General features: G+C 43.5%; 1 protein-coding gene across 6 annotated transcripts in view; it reads left to right on the top strand.

The window, feature by feature from the left end:
- LOC139264534 (tyrosine-protein phosphatase non-receptor type 3-like) overlaps positions 1-20,896 on the top strand; it is a 418,869-nt gene that overhangs the window by 158,199 nt on the left and 239,774 nt on the right. For all 6 annotated transcript variants that reach the window (XM_070881143.1, XM_070881141.1, XM_070881142.1 and 3 more), the window contains 3 exons: positions 6,785-6,829; positions 16,094-16,146; positions 18,684-18,804. In XM_070881143.1, coding sequence (XP_070737244.1) covers positions 6,785-6,829; positions 16,094-16,146; positions 18,684-18,804 — 219 coding nt within the window. The remainder of the gene's footprint in view (positions 1-6,784; positions 6,830-16,093; positions 16,147-18,683; positions 18,805-20,896) is intronic.

Genomic DNA, 20,896 nt, shown 5'->3' with positions numbered 1-20,896 from the left:
GCGAGGCCCCTTGGGGAAGAGTGACCATAATATGGTGGAATTCTGCATTAGGATGGAGAATGAAACAGTTAATTCAGAGACCATGGTCCAGAACTTAAAGAAGGGTAACTTTGAAGGTATGAGGCGTGAATTGGCTAGGATAGATTGGCGAATGATACTGAAGGGGTTGACTGTGGATGGGCAATGGCAGACATTTAGAGACCGCATGGATGAACTACAACAATTGTACATTGCTGTCTGTCGTAAAAATAAAAAAGGGAAGGTGGCTCAACCGTGGCTATCAAGGGAAATCAGGGATAGTATTAAAGCCAAGGAAGTGGCATACAAATTGGCCAGAAATAGCAGAGAACCCGGGGACTGGGAGAAATTTAGAACTCAGCAGAGGAGGACAAAGGGTTTGATTAGGGCAGGGAAAATGGAGTACGAGAAGAAGCTTGCAGGGAACATTAAGACGGATTGCAAAAGTTTCTATAGATATGTAAAGAGAAAAAGGTTAGTAAAGACAAACGTAGGTCCCCTGCAGTCAGAATCAGGGGAAGTCATAACGGGGAACAAAGAAATGGCGGACCAATTGAACAAGTACTTTGGTTCGGTATTCACTGAGGAGGACACAAACAACCTTCCGGATATAAAAGGGGTCGGAGGGTCTAGTAAGGAGGAGGAACTGAGGGAAATCCTTATTAGTCGGGAAATTGTGTTGGGGAAATTGATGGGATTGAAGGCCGATAAATCCCCAGGGCCTGATGGACTGCATCCCAGAGTACTTAAGGAGGTGGCCTTGGAAATAGTGGATGCATTGACAGTCATTTTCCAACATTCCATTGACTCTGGATCAGTTCCTATCGAGTGGAGGGTAGCCAATGTAACCCCACTTTTTAAAAAAGGAGGGAGAGAGAAAACAGGGAATTACAGACCGGTCAGCCTGACATCGGTAGTGGGTAAAATGATGGAATCAATTATGAAGGATGTCATCGCAGTGCATTTGGAAAGAGGTAATATGATAGGTCCAAGTCAGCATGGATTTGTGAAAGGGAAATCATGCTTGACAAATCTTCTGGAATTTTTTGAGGATGTTTCCAGTAGAGTGGACAAGGGAGAACCAGTTGATGTGGTATATTTGGACTTTCAGAAGGCTTTCGACAAGGTCCCACACAAGAGATTAATGTGCAAAGTTAAAGCACATGGGATTGGGGGTAGTGTGCTGACATGGATTGAGAACTGGTTGTCAGACAGGAAGCAAAGAGTAGGAGTAAATGGGGACTTTTCAGAATGGCAGGCAGTGACTAGTGGGGTACCGCAAGGTTCTGTGCTGGGGCCCCAGCTGTTTACACTGTACATTAATGATTTAGACGAGGGGATTAAATGTAGTATCTCCAAATTTGCGGATGACACTAAGTTGGGTGGCAGTGTGAGCTGCAAGGAGGATTCTATGAGGCTGCAGAGCGACTTGGATTGGTTAGGTGAGTGGGCAAATGCATGGCAGATGAAGTATAATGTGGATAAATGTGAGGTTATCTACTTTGGTGGTAAAAACAGAGAGACAGACTATTATCTGAATGGTGACAGATTAGGAAAAGGGCAGGTGCAAAGAGACCTGGGTGTCATGGTACATCAGTCATTGAAGGTTGGCATGCAGGTACAGCAGGCGGTTAAGAAAGCAAATGGCATGTTGGCCTTCATAGCGAGGGGATTTGAGTACAAGGGCAGGGAGGTGTTGCTACAATTGTACAGGGCCTTGGTGAGGCCACACCTGGAGTATTGTGTACAGTTTTGGTCTCCTAACCTGAGGAAGGACATTCTTGCTATTGAGGGAGTGCAGCGAAGGTTCACCAGACTGATTCCCGGGATGGCAGGACTGACCTATCAAGAAAGACTGGATCAACTGGGCTTGTATTCACTGGAGTTCAGAAGAATGAGAGGGGACCTCATAGAAACGTTTAAAATTCTGACGGGGTTAGACAGGTTAGATGCAGGAAGAATGTTCCCAATGTTGGGGAAGTCCAGAACCAGGGGACACAGTCTAAGGATAAGGGGGAAGCCATTTAGGACCGAGATGAGGAGGAATTTCTTCACCCAGAGAGTGGTGAACCTGTGGAATTCTCTACCACAGAAAGTTGTTGAGGCCAATTCACTAAATATATTCAAAAAGGAGTTAGATGAAGTCCTTACTACTAGGGGAATCAAGGGGTATGGTGAGAAAGCAGGAATGGGGTACTGAAGTTGCATGTTCAGCCATGAACTCATTGAATGGCGGTGCAGGCTAGAAGGGCCGAATGGCCTAATCCTGCACCTATTTTCTATGTTTCTAATCCTGGCCCCTAATTTAAGGCCTTTAATTTAAAGCCAGAAAAGAGAGCGAAAAACTCACCAACCAATCACTTCCCTGTCTTCCTAGAAACATTGAAAATAGGTGCAGGAGTAGGCCATTCGGCCCTTCGAGCCTGCACCACCATTCAATAAGATCATGGCTGATCATTCACCTCACTACCCCTTTCCTGCTTTCTCTCCATACCCCTTGATCCCTTTAGCCGTAAGGGCCATATCTAACTTCCTCTTGAATATATCCAATGAACTGGCATCAGCAACTCTCTGCGGTAGAGAATTCCACAGGTTAACAACTCTCTGAGTTAAGAAGTTTCTCCTCATCTCAGTCCTAAATGGCTTACTCCTTATCCTTAGACTGTGTCCCCTGATTCTGGACTTCCCCAACATCGGGAATATTCTTCCTGCATCTAACCTGTCCAGTCCCGCCAGAATTTTATATGTTTCTATGAGATCTCCTCTCATCATTCTAAACTCCAGTGAATATAGGCCCAGTCGATCCAGTCTCTCCTCATATGTCAGTCCTGCCATCCCGGGAAACAATCTGGTGAACGTTCGCAGTACTCCCTCAATAGCAAGAAAGTCCTTCCTCAGATTAGGAGATCAAAACTGAACACAATATTCCAGGTGAGGCCTCATCAAGGCCCTGTACAACTGCAGTAAGATGTCCCTGCTTCTATACTCAAATCCCCTAGCTATGAAGGCCAACATACCGTTTGCATTCTTCACCGCCTGCTGTACCTGCATGCCAACTTTCAATGACTGATGTACCATGACACCCAGGTCTCGTTGCACCTCCCCTTTTCCTAATCTGCCGCCATTCAGATAATATTCTGCATTCGTGTTTTTGCCACCAAAGTGGATAACCTCACACTAATCCACATTATACTGCACCTGCCATGCATATGCCCACTCACCTAACCTATCCAAGTCACCCTGCAGTCTCTTAGCGTCCTCCTCACAGCTCACACCGCCACCCAACTTAGTGTCATCTGCAAACTTGGAGATATTACACTCAATTCCTTCATGTAAATCATTAATGTATATTGTAAATAGCTGGGGTCCCAGCACTGAGCCCAGCGGCACCCCACTAGTCACTGCCCGCCATTCTGAAAAGGACCCGTTTATCCCGACTCTCTGCTTCCTGTCTGCCAACCAGTTCTCTATCCACATCAGTACATTACCCCAAATACCATGTGCTTTAATTTTGCACACTAATCTCTTGTGTGGGACCTTGTCAAAAGCCTTCTGAAGGTCCAAATACACCACATCCACTGGTTCTCCCTTGTCCACTCTACCAGTTACATCCTCAAAAAATTCCAGAAGATTTGTCAAGCATGATTTCCCTTTCATAAATTCATGCTGACTTGGACAGATCCTGTCACTGTTTTCCAAATGCACTGCTATTTCATCTTTAATAATTGATTTCAATATTTTCCCCACTACTGATGTCAAGCTAACCGGTCTATAATTACCCGTTTTCTCTTTCCCTCTTTTTTAAAAAAATGGTGTTACATTAGCTATCCTCCAGTCCATAGGAACTGATCCAGAGTTGATCGACTGTTGGAAAATGATCACCAATACATCCACTATTTCTCGGGCCACTTCCTTAAGTACTCTGGGATGCAGACTATCAGGCCCTGGGGATTTATCGGCCTTCAATGCCATCAATTTCCCTAACACAATTTCCCGCCTAATAAGGATTTCCTTCAGTTCCTCCTTCTCACTAGACCCTCAGTCCCCTAGTATTTCCGGAAGGTTATTTATGTCTTCCTTCGTGAAGACAGACCAAAGTATTTGTCCAACTGGTCTGCCATTTCTTTGTACCCCATTATAAATTCACCTGAATTCGACTGCAAGGGACCTACTTTTGTCTTCACTAATCTTTTTCTCTTCACATATCTATAGAAGCTTTTTCAGTCAGTTTTTATGTTCCCTGCATGCTGCTTCTCGTACTCTATTTTCCCCTTCTTAATTAAATCCTTTGTCCTCCTCTGCTGAATTCTAAATTTCTCCCAGTCCTCAGGTTTGCTGTTTTTTCTGGCCAATTTATATGACTGTGACGTCGAATGTAGTTGCCCTGTTCGCCTTTGTTGCCCTCTCTTAACTGCTCACGCTGCACCGTGCGGTGTCTGGGGCTGCTCGCTGCTGCTCCTCTGTTCGCACCCAGGTCGGATTGGGAATGCTGTTCTGTATCCTGGGGCGCTGGACTTTTAATCCGAGTGTCTGGCTGCTGCTGCTCTATTCCTACCCAGGTCGGATCGGGACTGCTGCTTTGTATCTTGGGGCGCTGGGCTTTTATCCCAGGTGGCTGGCTCCTCCTCCCTCCTCCCTCCTCCTCCTGTTCCCACCCATGTCGGTCCTGGTGGTACTTATACAAAAATGAGGATTGAGTGACCTACCCTTGACTCTCCATCCCTGATGGGTGCCTGGCAGGTTGTCATCTACTCATGCTGTGGTCAGATTTCTTCAGCTGCTGTCTCTTCACCCTACCACATGCAGATTTCCATCCCTTTCCGTCCAGTAGCAGAAAATAGAGCAATCAAATTTCTGAATTCTTTTCAGTTACCATTGACAAACCAGCAAATACCACAAAACTGACCGATTGCTTGAATAACTTTTTCTTTCCACCTTCTACAACTGAGGGGCTTGCTTAGCCATTTCAGAGGGCAGTTACGAGGCAGCCACAGTGCTGTGGATCTGGAGTCACAAATAGGCTAGACTGGATAAGAAGGCAAATTTTCTTCCCGAAAGGATATTCGTGAACCAGATGGGTTTTTACAACAATCCAGTAGTTTCATGGGGCTAGACTTTCCCGAGTGCCCCTCAACGCGCGATTGCCGGTCAGAAAAACTGCTAACATTTTGCAAGCAACGCTGGCGCAAATTTCCATAATTAAGTTGAAAGTAATCATCCGGCAAGAAAATGGATCGTGCACCAGTATTCTCGGCGGTTAAGTGAAATGGGCGGTTCTTAAAATGTTTTTTAAAATTTAGTCCGAGTCTGCGGTTGGGCCTAGGGAGGGGGGAAAACTTTAAAAAAAATGTTCACAAAAAAAAGTTAAACATTCCCAAGACAGTTTTAAAGCTAATTGCCGTTTTACAATTAAAATAAAATAAATAAAGAACCCTTAACTTACCTTTCTTTGCAGAGTACTCACCTACCGGCCTGTTTAAGCAGCTTTTACAGGGCAGTTCCCTTGGCGATCTGGACGGGCTTCTGTTCAGGCCAAACTTACGCCCTGACGATTTTCTCGGCGGTGCATGTCGGCGGTTTGCTCCCGGCGGGCATTTTGAGATTTGAGCGGCACCATTAAAAAAAAATGTAAGGAGGAAACTTTCGCCAGGCAGTTCTCTACCAAAAACAGCTGTGCTGTCGAGAAAACCTGCCGAAAATGAAGATAAAAGTTTAGCCCATGGTCACCATTACTGATATTAGATTTTTATTACAGATTTATTTAATTGAATTTAAATTTGGCAGCTGCTGTGGTGGGACTTGAACTCATGTCTCTGGATCATTAGTCGAGGCCTCTGGATTACTCATCCAGTAACATAACCACTATGCTACCATATCCCTTATGCTAATGGAATAGGAAAAGTTTAAAAATACAATTTGACATAGAAAGCATATAAAAACTTTGCAATTTTCTTTAAAATTACCTATTTCCTGCTCGAAACACATTCAATGAAATTTTGCTCCAGTGGCCTATCCTGTCAAATTTTCTGCGCTTCAGTTCTTTTCTCTCAACACTTTCACTTGGACATCCATCCAATATGTCCTATGCTTTGCTCGTATGCAACGTCTGCCCCTCACTGTCTTTGAGGTCTTTGGTCATATGTGACTTGAGTCTGATTCTTGGTACTGACTTCCTATGAGTAACACCACAGGAGATTGACTCTAATAAATAAACATGTGTTTGTGAGATCCAGCTATTTAACGAGAACTGCATAAATTGGCGAAATGCTCTGGTTGCCTTTTTAAATAGGAAACTCAAGCTATGGTTGCAGTCTTTTATGATGGGACAAGGTGTGTCGTTGCCGGAGTCCGTGATTAGCTTATTGTTACTTGGAACATTATTGTCCAAATGCAACTGTTCAGAAGAAATATGCAGGCATTTCCATTGTTTCAGCAACAAGAAAGGATATTGAAATCACTGCTGATTACTTTGGTTATGCTCCCAATAGCATTATGTGTCAGTGGTAACAACTGATGGAGCTAGTTCATCTGGCAGGCAAGGAACTTTTTATAGAAAATGTAAATTCAGAATTCTTTATTTTAATTATGCATATTAATATTGGTAAATCTGTTCCAGAATGTTGCTAGCTGCTCGGCATGAAAATTATTATCCCAGCTCATAAACTTGCATATCAGAATGTATAAAGATATTGGAACCATCTATTTTGCAAATGCCTTCTGTACTTAGATTATGCACTGATATTTAATATCTTGGTCTGCTTTTCAGGCACTTGTATTTTTTACAACTGAAGAAGGAATTTATTGATGGAAGGTAAGTACTGTGTTTTGTATGTAAAACATACTCTTCTCGCTGTAGCTTTGGATAGGCCAAAATTTCAACCTGTATTGATTTCTCCTGCACTGGGTAACATTGCCATATTGAACTGCTGTAAGAACAATTTGATTGCATGTTAATGATTAGTACATCTGTTGTGGATGAAGAGTATGTTAAATTGTGTATTTATGGGCCTAAAGCCTGATTTGGTTTGTTATACTCCAATATAGCATATTTACCTTATTAACATAATGAGGACATTTCTTCAAAATTTTACTTACATAAGAACATAAGAAATAGGAACAGGAATAGGCCATACGGCCCCTCGAGCCAGCTCCACCATTCAATAAGATCATGGCTGATCTGCATGGACTAAGCTCCACTTCTCCGCCCACTCCCTATTATCCCTTATCTCCTTATTGTTCAAGAAACCGTCCATTTCTGTCTTAAATTTATTCAATATCCCAGCTTCCACAGCTCTCTGAGGCAGCGAATTCCACAGATTTACAACCCTCAGAGAAGAAATTTCTCCTCATCTCTGTTTTAAATGGGCGGTCCCTTATTCTAAGATCATGCCCTCTAGTTCTAGTCTCCCCTATCAGTGGAAACATTCTCTCTGCATCCACCTTGTCAAGCCCCCTCTATGGGCCCAAGTTTCCACATGATTCGCGCCTGATTTTTAGGAGCAACTGATGGAGAACGGACTATTTTAGAAATCGCAATTCTCCACATTTTTTTTTCTGCAGTTCTAGTCAGGTAGAACAGTTCTAGTTTAGAACAGAATTTTTTCTTCAAAAGGGGGCGTGTCCAGCCACTGACGCCTGATTTGAAAGTTTCCACAGTGAAAGTGTACTCCAAATTAAAGTAGAATGGAGCCAGTGAAGATTTTTGTAGAACTGAAAAAACCTGTTCTACACATTAAAAAATCAGGCGCAGGTTACAAATTAGGCGTCCAGAACGAGGTGGGGGGGAAGGGAATTCATTAAATTCGACAATAAATCCTTATTTATACTTCTACAAATATTATACAAATAAATCCAACCTGAATAAACATTTGTAAGCGAAGAAAAGATTAAATAAACCATCTTCCTACCTGTGTGAAAGTGCTTCAGCCAGGGAGAATTCTGCAGCCATTCGTGCCGCTGAGCGGGAGGGAGAGAGAGAGAGAGAGAGAGAGAGAGAGGGGGGGGAGAGAGGGGAGGGGGGGGGAGAGAGGGAGGGGGAGGGAGAGAGAGAGAGAGGGGGAGGGAGAGAGAGAGAGAGAGAGGGGGGGGAGAGAGGGGAGGGGGGGGGAGAGAGGGAGGGGGAGGGAGAGAGAGAGAGAGGGGGAGGGAGAGAGAGAGAGAGAGGAGGGGAGGGAGAGAGAGGGGAGGGGAGGGAGGGAGAGAGAGAGAGAGCGGGGGGGGGTCAGGGAACAGGAGCGCGAGTCGGATCAATCGGGGGGTGGGGAGCGGGTCTCGGGTCGGGGGGGTGGGGAGCGTGTGTCGGGTCTCGGGTCGGGGCGGGCAGGGGAGCGGGTCTCGGGTCGGGGCGGGGGGGGGAGCGGGTCTCGGGTCGGGGGGGGTGGGGAGCGGGTGTCGGGGCGGGTGTCGGGTCTCGGAGCGGGTGTCGGGTCGGAGCGGGTGTCGGGTCGGGTCTGGTCGGCGGGGGTGGGGGGGGGGGGAGCGAGTGTCGGGTCTGGTCGGTCGGGGAGCAGGAGCTGGCCGTGGGAGGAGCCTCATTCACGCAGCCCCAGTGAGGCCATTGGGCCAGGGCTAGGGGCTGCGTGTTTCGGGCCCCTCCCACACAGTTCGGCGCCTGGAGCTACTGCACTTGCGTGCCGACTGTAGCGCGCATGTGCAGAGGTCCCGGCACTGTTTTCAGCGCCGGGACCTGGCTCCGCCCCCCCACAGCTCGTGCTGGCTGCGCCGAGGGCCACAGGACCTGTAAGTAGGTGGAGAATACCGAGGATTTTTTTAGGCGCCGTTTTAGGCGCGAAAAACGGGCGCCCAGCTCGGAGGAGCGCCCGTTTTTTTTCTTGTAGAAACTTGGGCCCATAATCTTATACGTTTCGATAAGATCACCTCTCATTCTTCTGAATTCCAATAAGTAGAGGCCCAACTTACTCCACCTTTCCTCATAAGTCAATCCCCTCATCCCCGGAATCAACCTAGTGAACCTTCTCTGAACAGCCTCCAAAGTAAAGATATCCTTTCGATGGAAACCAAAACTGCACATAGTATTCCAGGTGTGGCCTCACCAATACCTTATATAGCTGTAGCAAGATTTCCCTGCTTTTGTACTCCATCCCCTTTGCAATAAAGGCCAAGATTCCATTGGCCTTCCTGATCATCTGCTTGTACCTGCATACTATCCTTTTGTGTTTCATGCACAAGTACCCCCAGGTCCCACTGTACTGCGGCACTTTGCAATCTTTCTCCATTTAAATAATAACTTGCTCTTTTATTTTTTCTGCCAAAGTGCATGATCTCACACTTTTCAACATTATACTCAATCTGCCAAATTTTTGCCCACTCACTTAGCCTGTTTAAGTCCTTGTGCAGATTTTTTGTGTCCTCCTCACACATTGCTTTTCCTCCCATTTTTGTATCATCAGCAAACTTGGCTACATTACACTCAGTCCCTTCTTCCAAGTTGTACTTGTGCATACATGTTACGGAATTGCCGCTCTGTTCTGGAACATTATGGAAACCGCAGAAAAACTCAATTATTTTGTCTATTTAAAAAAAAAATTTGATACCTGATCTCTTATGGTTAAGTAATAAGTTTTTAAACAACATATACTGATGACACCAAACAATGTAATGGATGCTGGAGAATTTGATAGCATTGAAAGAAGACTGGAGAAACTCAGTGAATAGGTGAAAGAATATCGATTAAGTTTAATGGCCCCAAGTTTCCACATGATTTGCTCCTGATTTTTAGGAACGACTGGTGTAGAACGGAGTATCTTAGAAATCGGAATTCTCGTCATTTAGTTTGCTCCACTTCTAGTCAGTTAGAACAGTTTCACTTTGGAACAGAATTTTTTTTTCAAAAGTGGGTGTGTCCGGCCACTTACGCCTGTTTTCAAAGTTTCGTCAGTGAAAACTTACTCCAAACTAACTTAGAATGGAGTAAATGAAGATTTTTGTACGCTCGAAAAAACCTTGTCTACACTTTAGAAAATCAGGCGTAGGTTACAAATCAGGCGTAGAGAATGGGGGAGGGGGGGTTTAAAGGGAAGTTTACAAACATTAAACACTTCAGTTTTACAAATAAAGAGCCATCATCAATAATAAATGATAAATACATCAATAAATCAACCAATAAATCAATCAAAAAAAATTAATAAGAAATAATTTTTTTTTTAAATCAATGAATAAAACATTTTCTACTTACCGACTGCAGCACCGGGAGCCCTCCAACAGCGTGCTGGAACGGCCCCCCCAGTGTGTCTCTGTCAGTGTCTCTATCTCTCTGTCTGTCTGTGTATCTCTCTCATTCTCTGTCTGTCAGTGTCTGTGTTTCTGACAGCGAGGGGAGGGGGAGGAGGGGGGTAGAGGGAGAGAGGGGGGGGGGGGGGAAGGAGAAGGAGAAGGGGGAGGGAGGCTGAACGGGCCGGGCCCGAGACTTCGGGCAGGGCCCGTCCCCAGCACCAGATTTACAGGTAGGTGGCGTTGGGTCGGGTCGGGTGGGGTGGTGGGAGGGAGGTCAGTTCGGTTCGGGTCGGGGGGAGGGAGGGAGGGAGAGGGAGGTCAGGTCGGGGTGAGGGAGGTCAGGTCGGATCCAGTCCGGGGGGTGGGGGGGAGCGGGTGTCGGGTCAGGTCCGGTCTGGAGGCGGCGGGCGGGAAGCGGGAGTCGAGTCGGGTCGGGAGGAAGCAGGAGCTGGCTGTGGGAGGAACCTTATTCACGCAGCCCCAGTGAGGCCATTCGGCCAGGGCTAGGGGCTGCGTGCTTCGGGCCCCTCCCACACAGTTTCGGACGCCTGGAGCTACTGCACTTGCGCGCCCACTGTAGCGCGCATGTGCAGAGGTCCCGGCACTGTTTTCGGCGCAGGGACCTGGCTCCGTCCCCTACAGCTCCTGCTGCACCGCGCCGAGGGCCAGAGGACCTGCAGGAAGGTGGAGAATCTGGAGGGTTTTTTTAGGCGCACTTTGTGGCGCGAAAAACGGGCGTCCAGGTCGGGACTGCGCCGTTCTAGGCGCGGCTCGAAACTTGGGCCCCTTGTGAGTAAAATAAAGGAATATACATGAAGTGTTGGAAAAGGGAGAATATTTAGTTGTGATGATCAATCATTTTGGCCTGAGGTTTTGCCATTCAATACATTCTGAAGGCCTTTCCATGGAAATATTGGGGTCAAATGGCATATTCCTGCAGGTTAGGTGCCACCAGTACCTAGATTAATACCTTGTATTATTATAAAATATTACCACTGGACTGCTCGAAAGTCATATATAAGCCCTGATTTTATGATCCTGGCAAAAATAGGCTTTATACTGACCGAATGGTGCAACTGTGTGGCCATAACTCAAGGTGGAGTCCTTTAAATTCTGCAATGTAAGATTTGCCCCTATTTTGACTCTAGGCTTCCCGGACAGCTTGGCTTGAAGCCCAAAATTTTCAGCGAGCCAACAGATCTTAAAAGACTGTTGCTCATCATCAAAGGGCAAGTTATGACGGTGACAGAAAGGTTGAATAGTTACTTACAATGATGCAATAGAGTCTTGTGGCAGCACTGCTACTTTTGATACTTTAGACTTGGAGTTCTTAGGCGCATAGGAACAAGAGTAGGTCATTTAGCCCCTGTAACCTGTTCTTCCATTCAATGAAATCATGACTGATCTACGACCTAACTCCATATTCCTTTGCCTTTACCATATATTCCTTAATACCTTTGATTAACAAAAATCTATCAATCTCAGATTTAAAATTAACAATTGATCTAACATCAATTGCCATTTGCAGAAGAGAGTTCCAAACTTCTATCACTCTTTGTGTGTAGAAGTGTTTCCTAATTTTACGCCTGAAAGGTCTGGCTCTAATTTTTAATCTTTAATTTTTAAGACTATGCCCCCTAGTCCTAGAATTCCCAACCATTTTCCAACAGTCTATCAACTTGGGATCAGTCCCTATGGACTGGAGGGTAGCTAATGTAACACCACTTTTTAAAGAGGGAGAGAGAAAGCAGGTAATTATATACCAGTTAGCCTGACATCAGTGGTGGGGAAAATGTTGGAATCAGTTATTCAGGATGAAATAGCAGTGCATTTGGAAAACAGTGACAGGATCAGTCCAAGGCAGCATGGATTTATGAAGGGGAAATCATGCTTGACAAATCTTCTGGAATTTTTTAAGGATGTAACTAGTAGAATGGACAAGGGAGAACCAGTGGATGTGGTGTATTTGGACTTTCAAAAGGCTTTTGACAAGGTCCCACACAAGAGATTGGTGTGCAAAATCAAAGCACATGGTATTGGGGGTAATATACTGACGTGGATAGAGAACTGGTTGGCAGACAGGAAGCAGAGAGTCGGGATAAACGGGTCCTTTTCAGAGTGGCAGGCAGTGCCTAGTGGAGTGCCGCAGGGCTCAGTGCTGGGACCCTGGCTCTTTACAATATACATCACTGATTTGGAGAAAGGAATTGAGTGTAATATCTCCAAGTTTGCAGATAACACTAAACTGGGTGGCGGTGTGAGCTGTGAGGAGGATGCTAAGAGGCTGCAGGGTGACTTAGACAGGTTAGGTGAGTGGGCATATGCATGGCAGGTACAGTATAATGTGGGTAAATGTGAGGTTATCCACTTTGGGGACAAAAACACGAAGACAGAATATTATCTGAATGGTGGCAGATTAGGAAAAGGGGAGGTGCAATGAGACCTGGGTGTCATGGTTCATCAGTCATTGAAAGTTGGCATACAGGTACAGCAGGTGGTGAAGAAGGCAAATGGTATGTTGGTCTTCATAGCTGGGGGATTTGAGTATAGGAGCATGGAGGTCTTACTGCAGTTGTATAGGGCCTTGGTGAGGCCTCACCTGGAATATTGTGTACAGTTTTGGTTTCCTAATCTGAGGAAGGACATTCTTGCTATTGAGGGAGTGCAGCGAAGGTTCACCAGACTGATTCCCAGACTGGCGGGACTGACATTTGAGGAGAGACTGGATCAACTGGGCCTTTATACATTGGAGTTTAGAAGGATGAGAGGGGATCTCATAGAAACATACAAGATTCTGACGGGACAGGACAGGTTAGATGCGGGTAGATTGTTCCCGATGTTGGGGAAGTCCAGAACCAGGGGACACCGTCTTAGGATAAGGGGTAGGCCATTTAGGACTGAGATGAGGAGAAACTTCTTCACTCAGAGAGTTGTTAACCTGTGGAATACCCTGCCGCAGAGAGCTGTTGATGCCAGTTCATTGGATATATTCAAGAGGAAGTTAGATATGTCCCTTACGGCTAAGGGGATCAAGGGTTATGGAGAGAAAACAGGAAAGGGGTACTGAGGGAATGATCAGCCATGAATTTTATCGAATAGTGGTGCAGACTTGAAGGGCCAAATGGCCGACTCCTGCACCTATTTTCTATGTTTCTGTGTTTCTATGTTTCTAGAGACTTTTTCAATTGCTTCCATGTATCCTGAATCTTATGCAAAAAAGCTTTGCCGGTTGATAGACCATCCTTATCTCAGATTTAGCCTCCAAACCTTCTGTCATAATCATTCTTTTTCTGTTTTATTGTCTTCATTCTCATCAACTCCAAATATGCTGTTTTTCTGACTCTTTTTCCTCCCTATATTCTCACTGTATGGAAAGTAAGAATCAGCAACTGCTTTACATGAGAACATAACAAATAGGAGAAGGAGTAGGCCATACGGCCCCTCGAGCCTGCTCCGCCATTTAATACGATCATGGCTGATCCGATCATGGACTCGGGTATACTTCCCTGCCCGCTCCCTTATTGGTTAAGAAACTGTCTATCTCTGTCTTAAATTTATTCAATAACCCAGCTTCCTTGTCTCTCTGAGGCAGCAAATTCCACAGATTTACAACCCTCAGAGAAGAAATTCCTCCTCATCTCAGTTTTAAATGGGCGGACCCTTATTCTAAGTTTATGCCCCCTAATTCTAGTCTCCCCGATCAATGGAAAGATCCTCTCTGCATCCACCTTGTCAAGCCGCCTCATAATCTTATAGGTTTCGATAAGATCACCTCTCATTCTTCTGAATTCCAATGAGTAGGCCCAACCTCCTCAACCCCCTCATCTCCAGAATCAACCTAGTGAACCTTCTCTGAACTGCCTCCATAGAAACCAAAACTGCACGCAGTATTCCAGGTGTGGCCTCACCAATACCCTGTATAACTGTAGCAAGACTTCCCTGCTTTTATACTCCATCCCCTTTGCAATAAAGGCCAAGATTCCATTGGCCTTCCTGATCACTTACTGTACCTGCATACTACTCCAACATTCTTTCTCGGAACAAAAAACGTCTGATATTTGTATGCATATTTTTCTCAGTAGCTATGCAGATAGCAGGAACGGTCATGTGAAAATCTCTGCATAATAGTATGGAAGAAGGAGCCACTTTTCTGTATGAGATTTGTGAGAACAGTCTGAGATGACTGTTTTATTAATTAGTGTCAGGTTTGTTCAGGCTGACTTAGAGGTTTATTTATGAATCCATTCTTAATTTGTATTTCTTGGACTGCTTGATACAATGCCTGGAATGTTCACATGGAAAATCACAAAGGAAGACAGCCCTTTTAAGAAGTTTTCATATCAGTTATATCATGTCATCTTTTCCCTGTGCAATATAAAGGATGTTGTCAAAAAGTGGAGCTTCAGTTTATAGTTCCTTACTTTCAGAAAACATTCATTCTTGCAACTAGTATTTTTCAGGTTTGCTCATGTATTTCTTCATAAATTTTTATTGTTTTAAAAATTCAGTTAGTTTTTATTTTATACATGATCTCTTAGACATAACTGAAACTTCTGGTACTTGTTGTCAAAACTTGTTATGATGGATTTCACTCGGGTTTTCAGCCCAAACACATCAGAATCAGATCCAAAAAGTAGAAACAATAATACAAATGCATATATGTAGGATTGATCGACTGCCCTGCTCAATCATTGTCTGCAGTACACCAGTCAGGGTCAATTGCCTACTGTGTCTCCCACAGTCCTCCCTCCTGCTGCTCTAGTATCATGGTAGATCCTTGAGCTATCACAGTCCTGTACTCTATTTTCTTCCTACAGCCCTCCACCATGCTATTTTCAAAAGTCTGTTCAAACTCTATTTCCCTGGCCGCCTTTGGTCACATTTCCTAACTATTTTAAATCCTGATTAATATTCATTCCTACCTGCATTTGTGAATTCCTTTGGGATGTTTCACTATGTTTAAGAAAGTATCAAAGTACAAGCTGTTGGTGCTCTCCAAGCACTTCTGAGATTCATTGAGATCATGTCCATCTCCCTTACCACCTAAGAGAACAGCTGCTATGCACTTTCCCTGATCCATTGCCAGAGCAATGTGGTCACCGTTGGCAACATTCAATTTAGATCCGATATCCTCAGTGCTGGTCAGCAACTTGGGGGAGACACATGGTGTTTGTGACTGAGGTTTTCTGCTTCCCAGATCACTTTGAAATCACTTCTGGTACAAATACTGGGTGGCAGAATCTTGTATCCCAGAGCTTAGATTCAGTTAATTGAGTACAGCTATGCCTTGGTTATTCCAATCCTTCGAGTTAAATAAATCTTCCATTGTAGTGGAACGTAAGAGCTGCCTCGGATAATTAAAAGGCCCCAGAAGTCAACGGTATGGGTTCGGAGTCTGAGAAGGAGTGAGATTTCTACAGCCTTCCATATTGAGCGACCGCTAGGTCTGTGCCTTGGGGCTTTCAACCCCTTCAACTCTCAGATGGCCTGGAGCTTGATTGGATGACTAAAATATGCAGTTTGTCTTTCTTTTACTTGAGTAAATGCTGATGAATGATTTTCTGAAGCTTTCATTGTTGACCAATGTAAAGAAATTTGTGTGCATCGTCCTGAAATTACACTTTCATTTGTTGCAATAAAATTGAAATACTAAAGGATATTGCATAAAATCTGGTTGAGTGTGTAACACTGCATAATCAAGCTATTAATTTGAGGATGAATAGTAGCTTTTAAAAATCTATTTTCAAATTATTTAGTATTGTGTGTTTTGCAAATGGATGTGTAGTGCAGTCAGGATTAATCATGGATCACATTTTTGTGACAAAGTTTGTATGTTTTCCAGGTTACCTTGTCCTCACAATAAAGCAGTCTTACTTGCTTCCTATGCAATCCAGTGTAAGTGATGAAATTATAACATGTAAAATTTTCAATTTACTTTTCTTTCAATAGCTTCAGCGCGATTCAGTGAAAAGTTTTGGTGTTAATTTATTTATATAATTAGTGGGCAGTTTTGAAAATGTTTCCTTTAGTTTTTTTCTCCAAGATCTTGCTTGAACTTTTCTTGAAGTTTCAAATCTGTAAATTTGCAAACTTTTAGAATAGATGTACAGTCCCCACCACTTAAAACAGTCCACACTTAGCATGGGCAGTCACTTGTATCGTGCAAACACTTATCCATTTAAAAGACTCTGCTGATTTCAGCCAAAGTCAGGGTCTTCAAGTAGTTTCAAACAGCTTTTCATACCTCAAATCCCAATATCGTACTGACCGATTTCAAAAGTTCTGCTGATTTCAACCAAAATCGGCATTTATATCATGCCTTTAAGGTGGTAAAACATCCCAAGGCGCTTCGCTATATTACAAAAGAACTAGAAGTTGTGAACGCTTAAATTGTGTGGGCTGAAGATATTTGATGAATATAGAATAAAATTGTCCGTAAAAAGTGGATATGGTGAGATGATTGGAAATGTTCATTGATATGATTAAGAAACAGTGGGAACTAGCTCTGGGGAACCTTTGAGTTAATTCAAAAACACCAAAGAATGAGTCATCAACTGCATTACAAATAATGATGAGCGGAAACTAGATAGCTCGAACATAATGCTGATGGGAAATTAATGGTAACTTAGAAGTGCTTGGTGCAAGATCCTATGAAAGAACAAAGCCCAACGCAATGCCAGGTTATTCACGTGTTCAGAGTTCTAAAGGTGGATATCCTAAGTAGGCAGATCATTAGTGCAATGCCAATGCTGTGAAAAATATTGTGGATCAAGGATTTGGCAAAAACTTTTAAGGGCACAGATAATTTGCGAATTAATAGCTGTTTGCATAACTTTTGAAAGTACCAATGGTAGAGCAGTAATTTAAAGGTTAGAATAAATTATACTTCTTAGGAATAGGATAAAAGTAAGAACATTTCAGAAGATAAGGAATGATGGACTGGAGTAAGAGAGATTGAGGAAACTTCTTGGGGCATGGGTATGGTTGGGGACACACATCTTGAGGATAATGAGAGGGGTACAATCAGGATCAGAAGTTTTAGGATCCAGAGAAAAGAGGATTTGATAGACCCGGTGGGTTAAAATGACAGTCTAAATCTTGAAATAAAGTGGAATAATGGAAAGAAATTCTTTATCATAATCATAGAGGTTAGAGCTAGAGCAGAAAAGTCAGCTTTCTCTTCAGGAGAGCTATCAGCTGTACCATCAGGATGGAATAGAAGTCAAAGACGGTATGGCGGCATACTCTGAGTACGCAGTCATGCCCACCGCAAAATCTGCCCTAATACGAACTGGATTTTTTGTCCATTCTCTATTAATAGGTGAAAATCTAACCCACAGTGCCAAACATGACGGAACTAATTCATATTGTGATTTGTTGCAAGGTATGAGAAAGTGATCAGAAGAACCCAAAATTGCTGGGTGATGTGCCAGTTGCTTCCAGTCACCTTCATGCCAATCAGGGACACAAATAGGGATTGCAAGGTGTTAACAAATGAAGGGGGAGAAATTGGGTGCATTTGCGCCTCCCTTAAAGGGAAGGGTCCTTTGAACGCGGCAGCGCTACACGGCCCAGTGTGCAGCGCTGCTGAGGTCTCCTCCCCAACTGCATCCTTTTAACGCTCCAAGAAGGAAGTGGAGTGCTTGATTTAGTGCTCCATTTCCTTCTTGGAACGCTAAAACCAATTTTTGAAAGCAGGGAAGCATTAGCGCCTGGTGCTAGGTTTCCCGGCTTTAAAAAGTTACCGTCCCCAAATGAGACGATAATGAATTTCGCCCCCTAAGTGCCCATTGGAGCAAAATATTTTGGTGAAGTTGATTTAATGACAGTGCCCACGGTAGAGATCATCTGCAAGTATTTTTCTATGGCAAAGAAAAAGCTGAATATTTAGCAAATCTAGTTAAATTTTCTAAGTATGCCTGTCAAAGTATGAAATTCTTTCAACTACACTTTATTTCAAGTTACCTTTTTTTGAAGGTACTTTGGCATTATTGTCAAATGAGATTTACAGGTGGTCTTTATTATGCAAGGTTCTGTTAGGATAGGAATTGGACTAGAGTACATTTTGAAGTATTAGGAAAAGTCCTGTTAAATTCAGAAGAAACTCTTAGTTGCATAGAATAGTGAAATCAAAAATATTTTGGTGGATTTGACATGAAGAAACTAAAAAAATAATTGCCGTTTAATACAAAATAGTGTGATTTAGTGTGAATAAAGTTCATAAATACACAAATGTTTAAATTGAGGGTGGGGGGAGGGGAAACTGTAAAGATTACATCTGGGCCTAAGTTTTCCAATTGTAATACCAATGATAGCCCCTTAAAATGAAAGGGATACTCCCAGAAAACCTAGGCCATATTGCTTAAAAAATGAGCAGGGTAGTAGAATGGTAACTATTAAAATGTGTATTAACGATAAATTAAATCTTACAGCTGTGCTTGGAGAATACAATCCTTCTGAGCATCGTCCTGGCTATGTAGAAAAATTCAACTTTATACCTGATCAAAACCAAGAGTTTCAAACCAAAGTGATGTCTTTGCACAAACAATACAGGTAGATTTCATCATGGGATTGGAATAAAATAACACATTAAACTTTGATAGTACTATTTTCTAATTTTGTTTTCTTTATTTGTAATACTTAGAAATTCTATACACTTGTAGCTTATTCACTACATAATACCATCGCAATGTTTTATTTTGCATCAATTTTAACCCTGTTCAGCTGTTATCATAATAACACTATCACTTACTGTCTTCTTAAGCACAGTAACTAGTGGATATGATCTCATCAAATTGGCCCGTAATTTGCAGTCAGCATTGAAGCAAAGGTGTTCGCCGCTGGCCCCTAAGTATGCATCCCATAAAGATCTTGCGATCTCTGTGGTGAGAAGTTCGGCATTTCCGACATTCAGTTGAGATCATTGTAAGTTAATGGGGAATCCCTAACGCGAGCTGCTGTGACGTCAACAAGCTGTCTAAGCAGCCAATCACCATGCAGAATTCTCACAGACTGGGAAGCAGGAAATGAATAAGCTGCTTTTATTCTAACTTTTAAAAAATGTTATAGAGAGCAAAACAAAGATTGAAGCTCTCGCATGGGGGAAAAGGTAAACCTGAAATAAAGATGAACTTTTTTTTTTTAAGTTTCTTAAAAATGGTAATTTCTTATTAAAATGGATACATTTGATACTTCACATAATTAAAGTGGGGGTTTTCAGCATCGTAACGTTTGTTTAGCAGTCAATACGCAATTAAAACCCCAGTTATACTTAATCCAAAAAGATATTTAACAGCGCTTTCACCTTGCAAAAACCGCAGTTTTCATCAGTTTCACTGATTACCCTGATTACATTGATTGCTGGCTAGAGGGGCACAGCGCAGCCAGTATCGGAGCAGTGAATGACTGACTGCAACTTCAGGATTTCCGTGTTATATAAGAACATAAGAATTAGGAACAGGAGTAGGCCATCTAGCCCCTCGAGCCTGCTCCGCCACTCAACAAGATCATGGCTGATCTGGCCGTGGACTCAGCTCCACTTACCCGCCCGCTCCCCATAACCCTTAATTCCCTTATTGGTTAAAAATCTATCTATCTGTGATTTGAATACATTCCATGAGCTAGCCTCAACTGCTTCCCTGGGCAGAGAATTCCACAGATTCACAACCCTCTGGGAGAAGAAATTCCTTCTCAACTCGGTTTTAAATTGGCTCCCCCGTATTTAGAGGCTGTGCCCCCTAGTTCTAGTCTCCCCGACCAGTGGAAACAACCTCTCTGCCTCTATCTTATCTATCCCTTTCATTATTTTAAATGTTTCTATAAGATCACCCCATAACCTTCTGAACTTCAACGAGTAAAGACCCAGTCTACTCAATCTATCATCATAAAGTAACCCCCTCATCTCCGGAATCAGCCTAGTGAATCGTCTCTAGTACCCCCTCCAAAGCTAGTATATCTTTCCTTAAGTAAGGTGACCAAAACTGCACGCAGTACTCCAGGTGCGGCCTCACCAATACTCTGTACAGTTGCAGCAGGACCTCCCTGCTTTTGTACTCCATCCCTCTCGCAATGAAGGCCAACATTCCATTCGCCTTCCTGATTACCTGCTGCACCTGCAAACTAACTTTTTGGGATTCATGCACAAGGACCCCCAGGTCCCTCTGCACCGCAGCATGTTGTAATTTCTCCCCATTCCAATAATATTCCCTTTTACTGTTTTTTTTCCAAGGTGGATGAACTCACATTTTCCGACATTGTATTCCATCTGTCAAACCTTAGCCCATTCGCTTAACCTATCTAAATCTCTTTGCAACCTCTCGGTGTCCTCTACACAACCTGCTTTCCCACTAATCTTTGTGTCATCTGCAAATTTTGTTACACTACACTCTGTCCCCTCTTCCAGGTCATCTATGTATATTGTAAACAGTTGTGGTCCCAGCACCGATCCCTGTGGCACACCACTAACCACCGATTTCCAACCCGAAAAGGACCCATTTATCCCGACTCTCTGCTTTCTGTTCGCCAGCCAATTCTCTATCCATGCTAATACATTTCCTCCGACTCTGCCTACCTTTATCTTCTGCAGTAACCTTTTGTGTGGCACCTTATCGAATGCCTTTTGGAAATCTAAATACACCACATCCAT

The sequence above is a fragment of the Pristiophorus japonicus genome, chromosome 5, assembly GCF_044704955.1.
Source record: "Pristiophorus japonicus isolate sPriJap1 chromosome 5, sPriJap1.hap1, whole genome shotgun sequence".
Classification (NCBI taxonomy): domain Eukaryota; kingdom Metazoa; phylum Chordata; class Chondrichthyes; family Pristiophoridae; genus Pristiophorus; species Pristiophorus japonicus.
The sequence above is the reverse complement of the archived record's forward strand: the minus strand, read 5'-3'. Positions and strand labels throughout refer to the sequence as shown.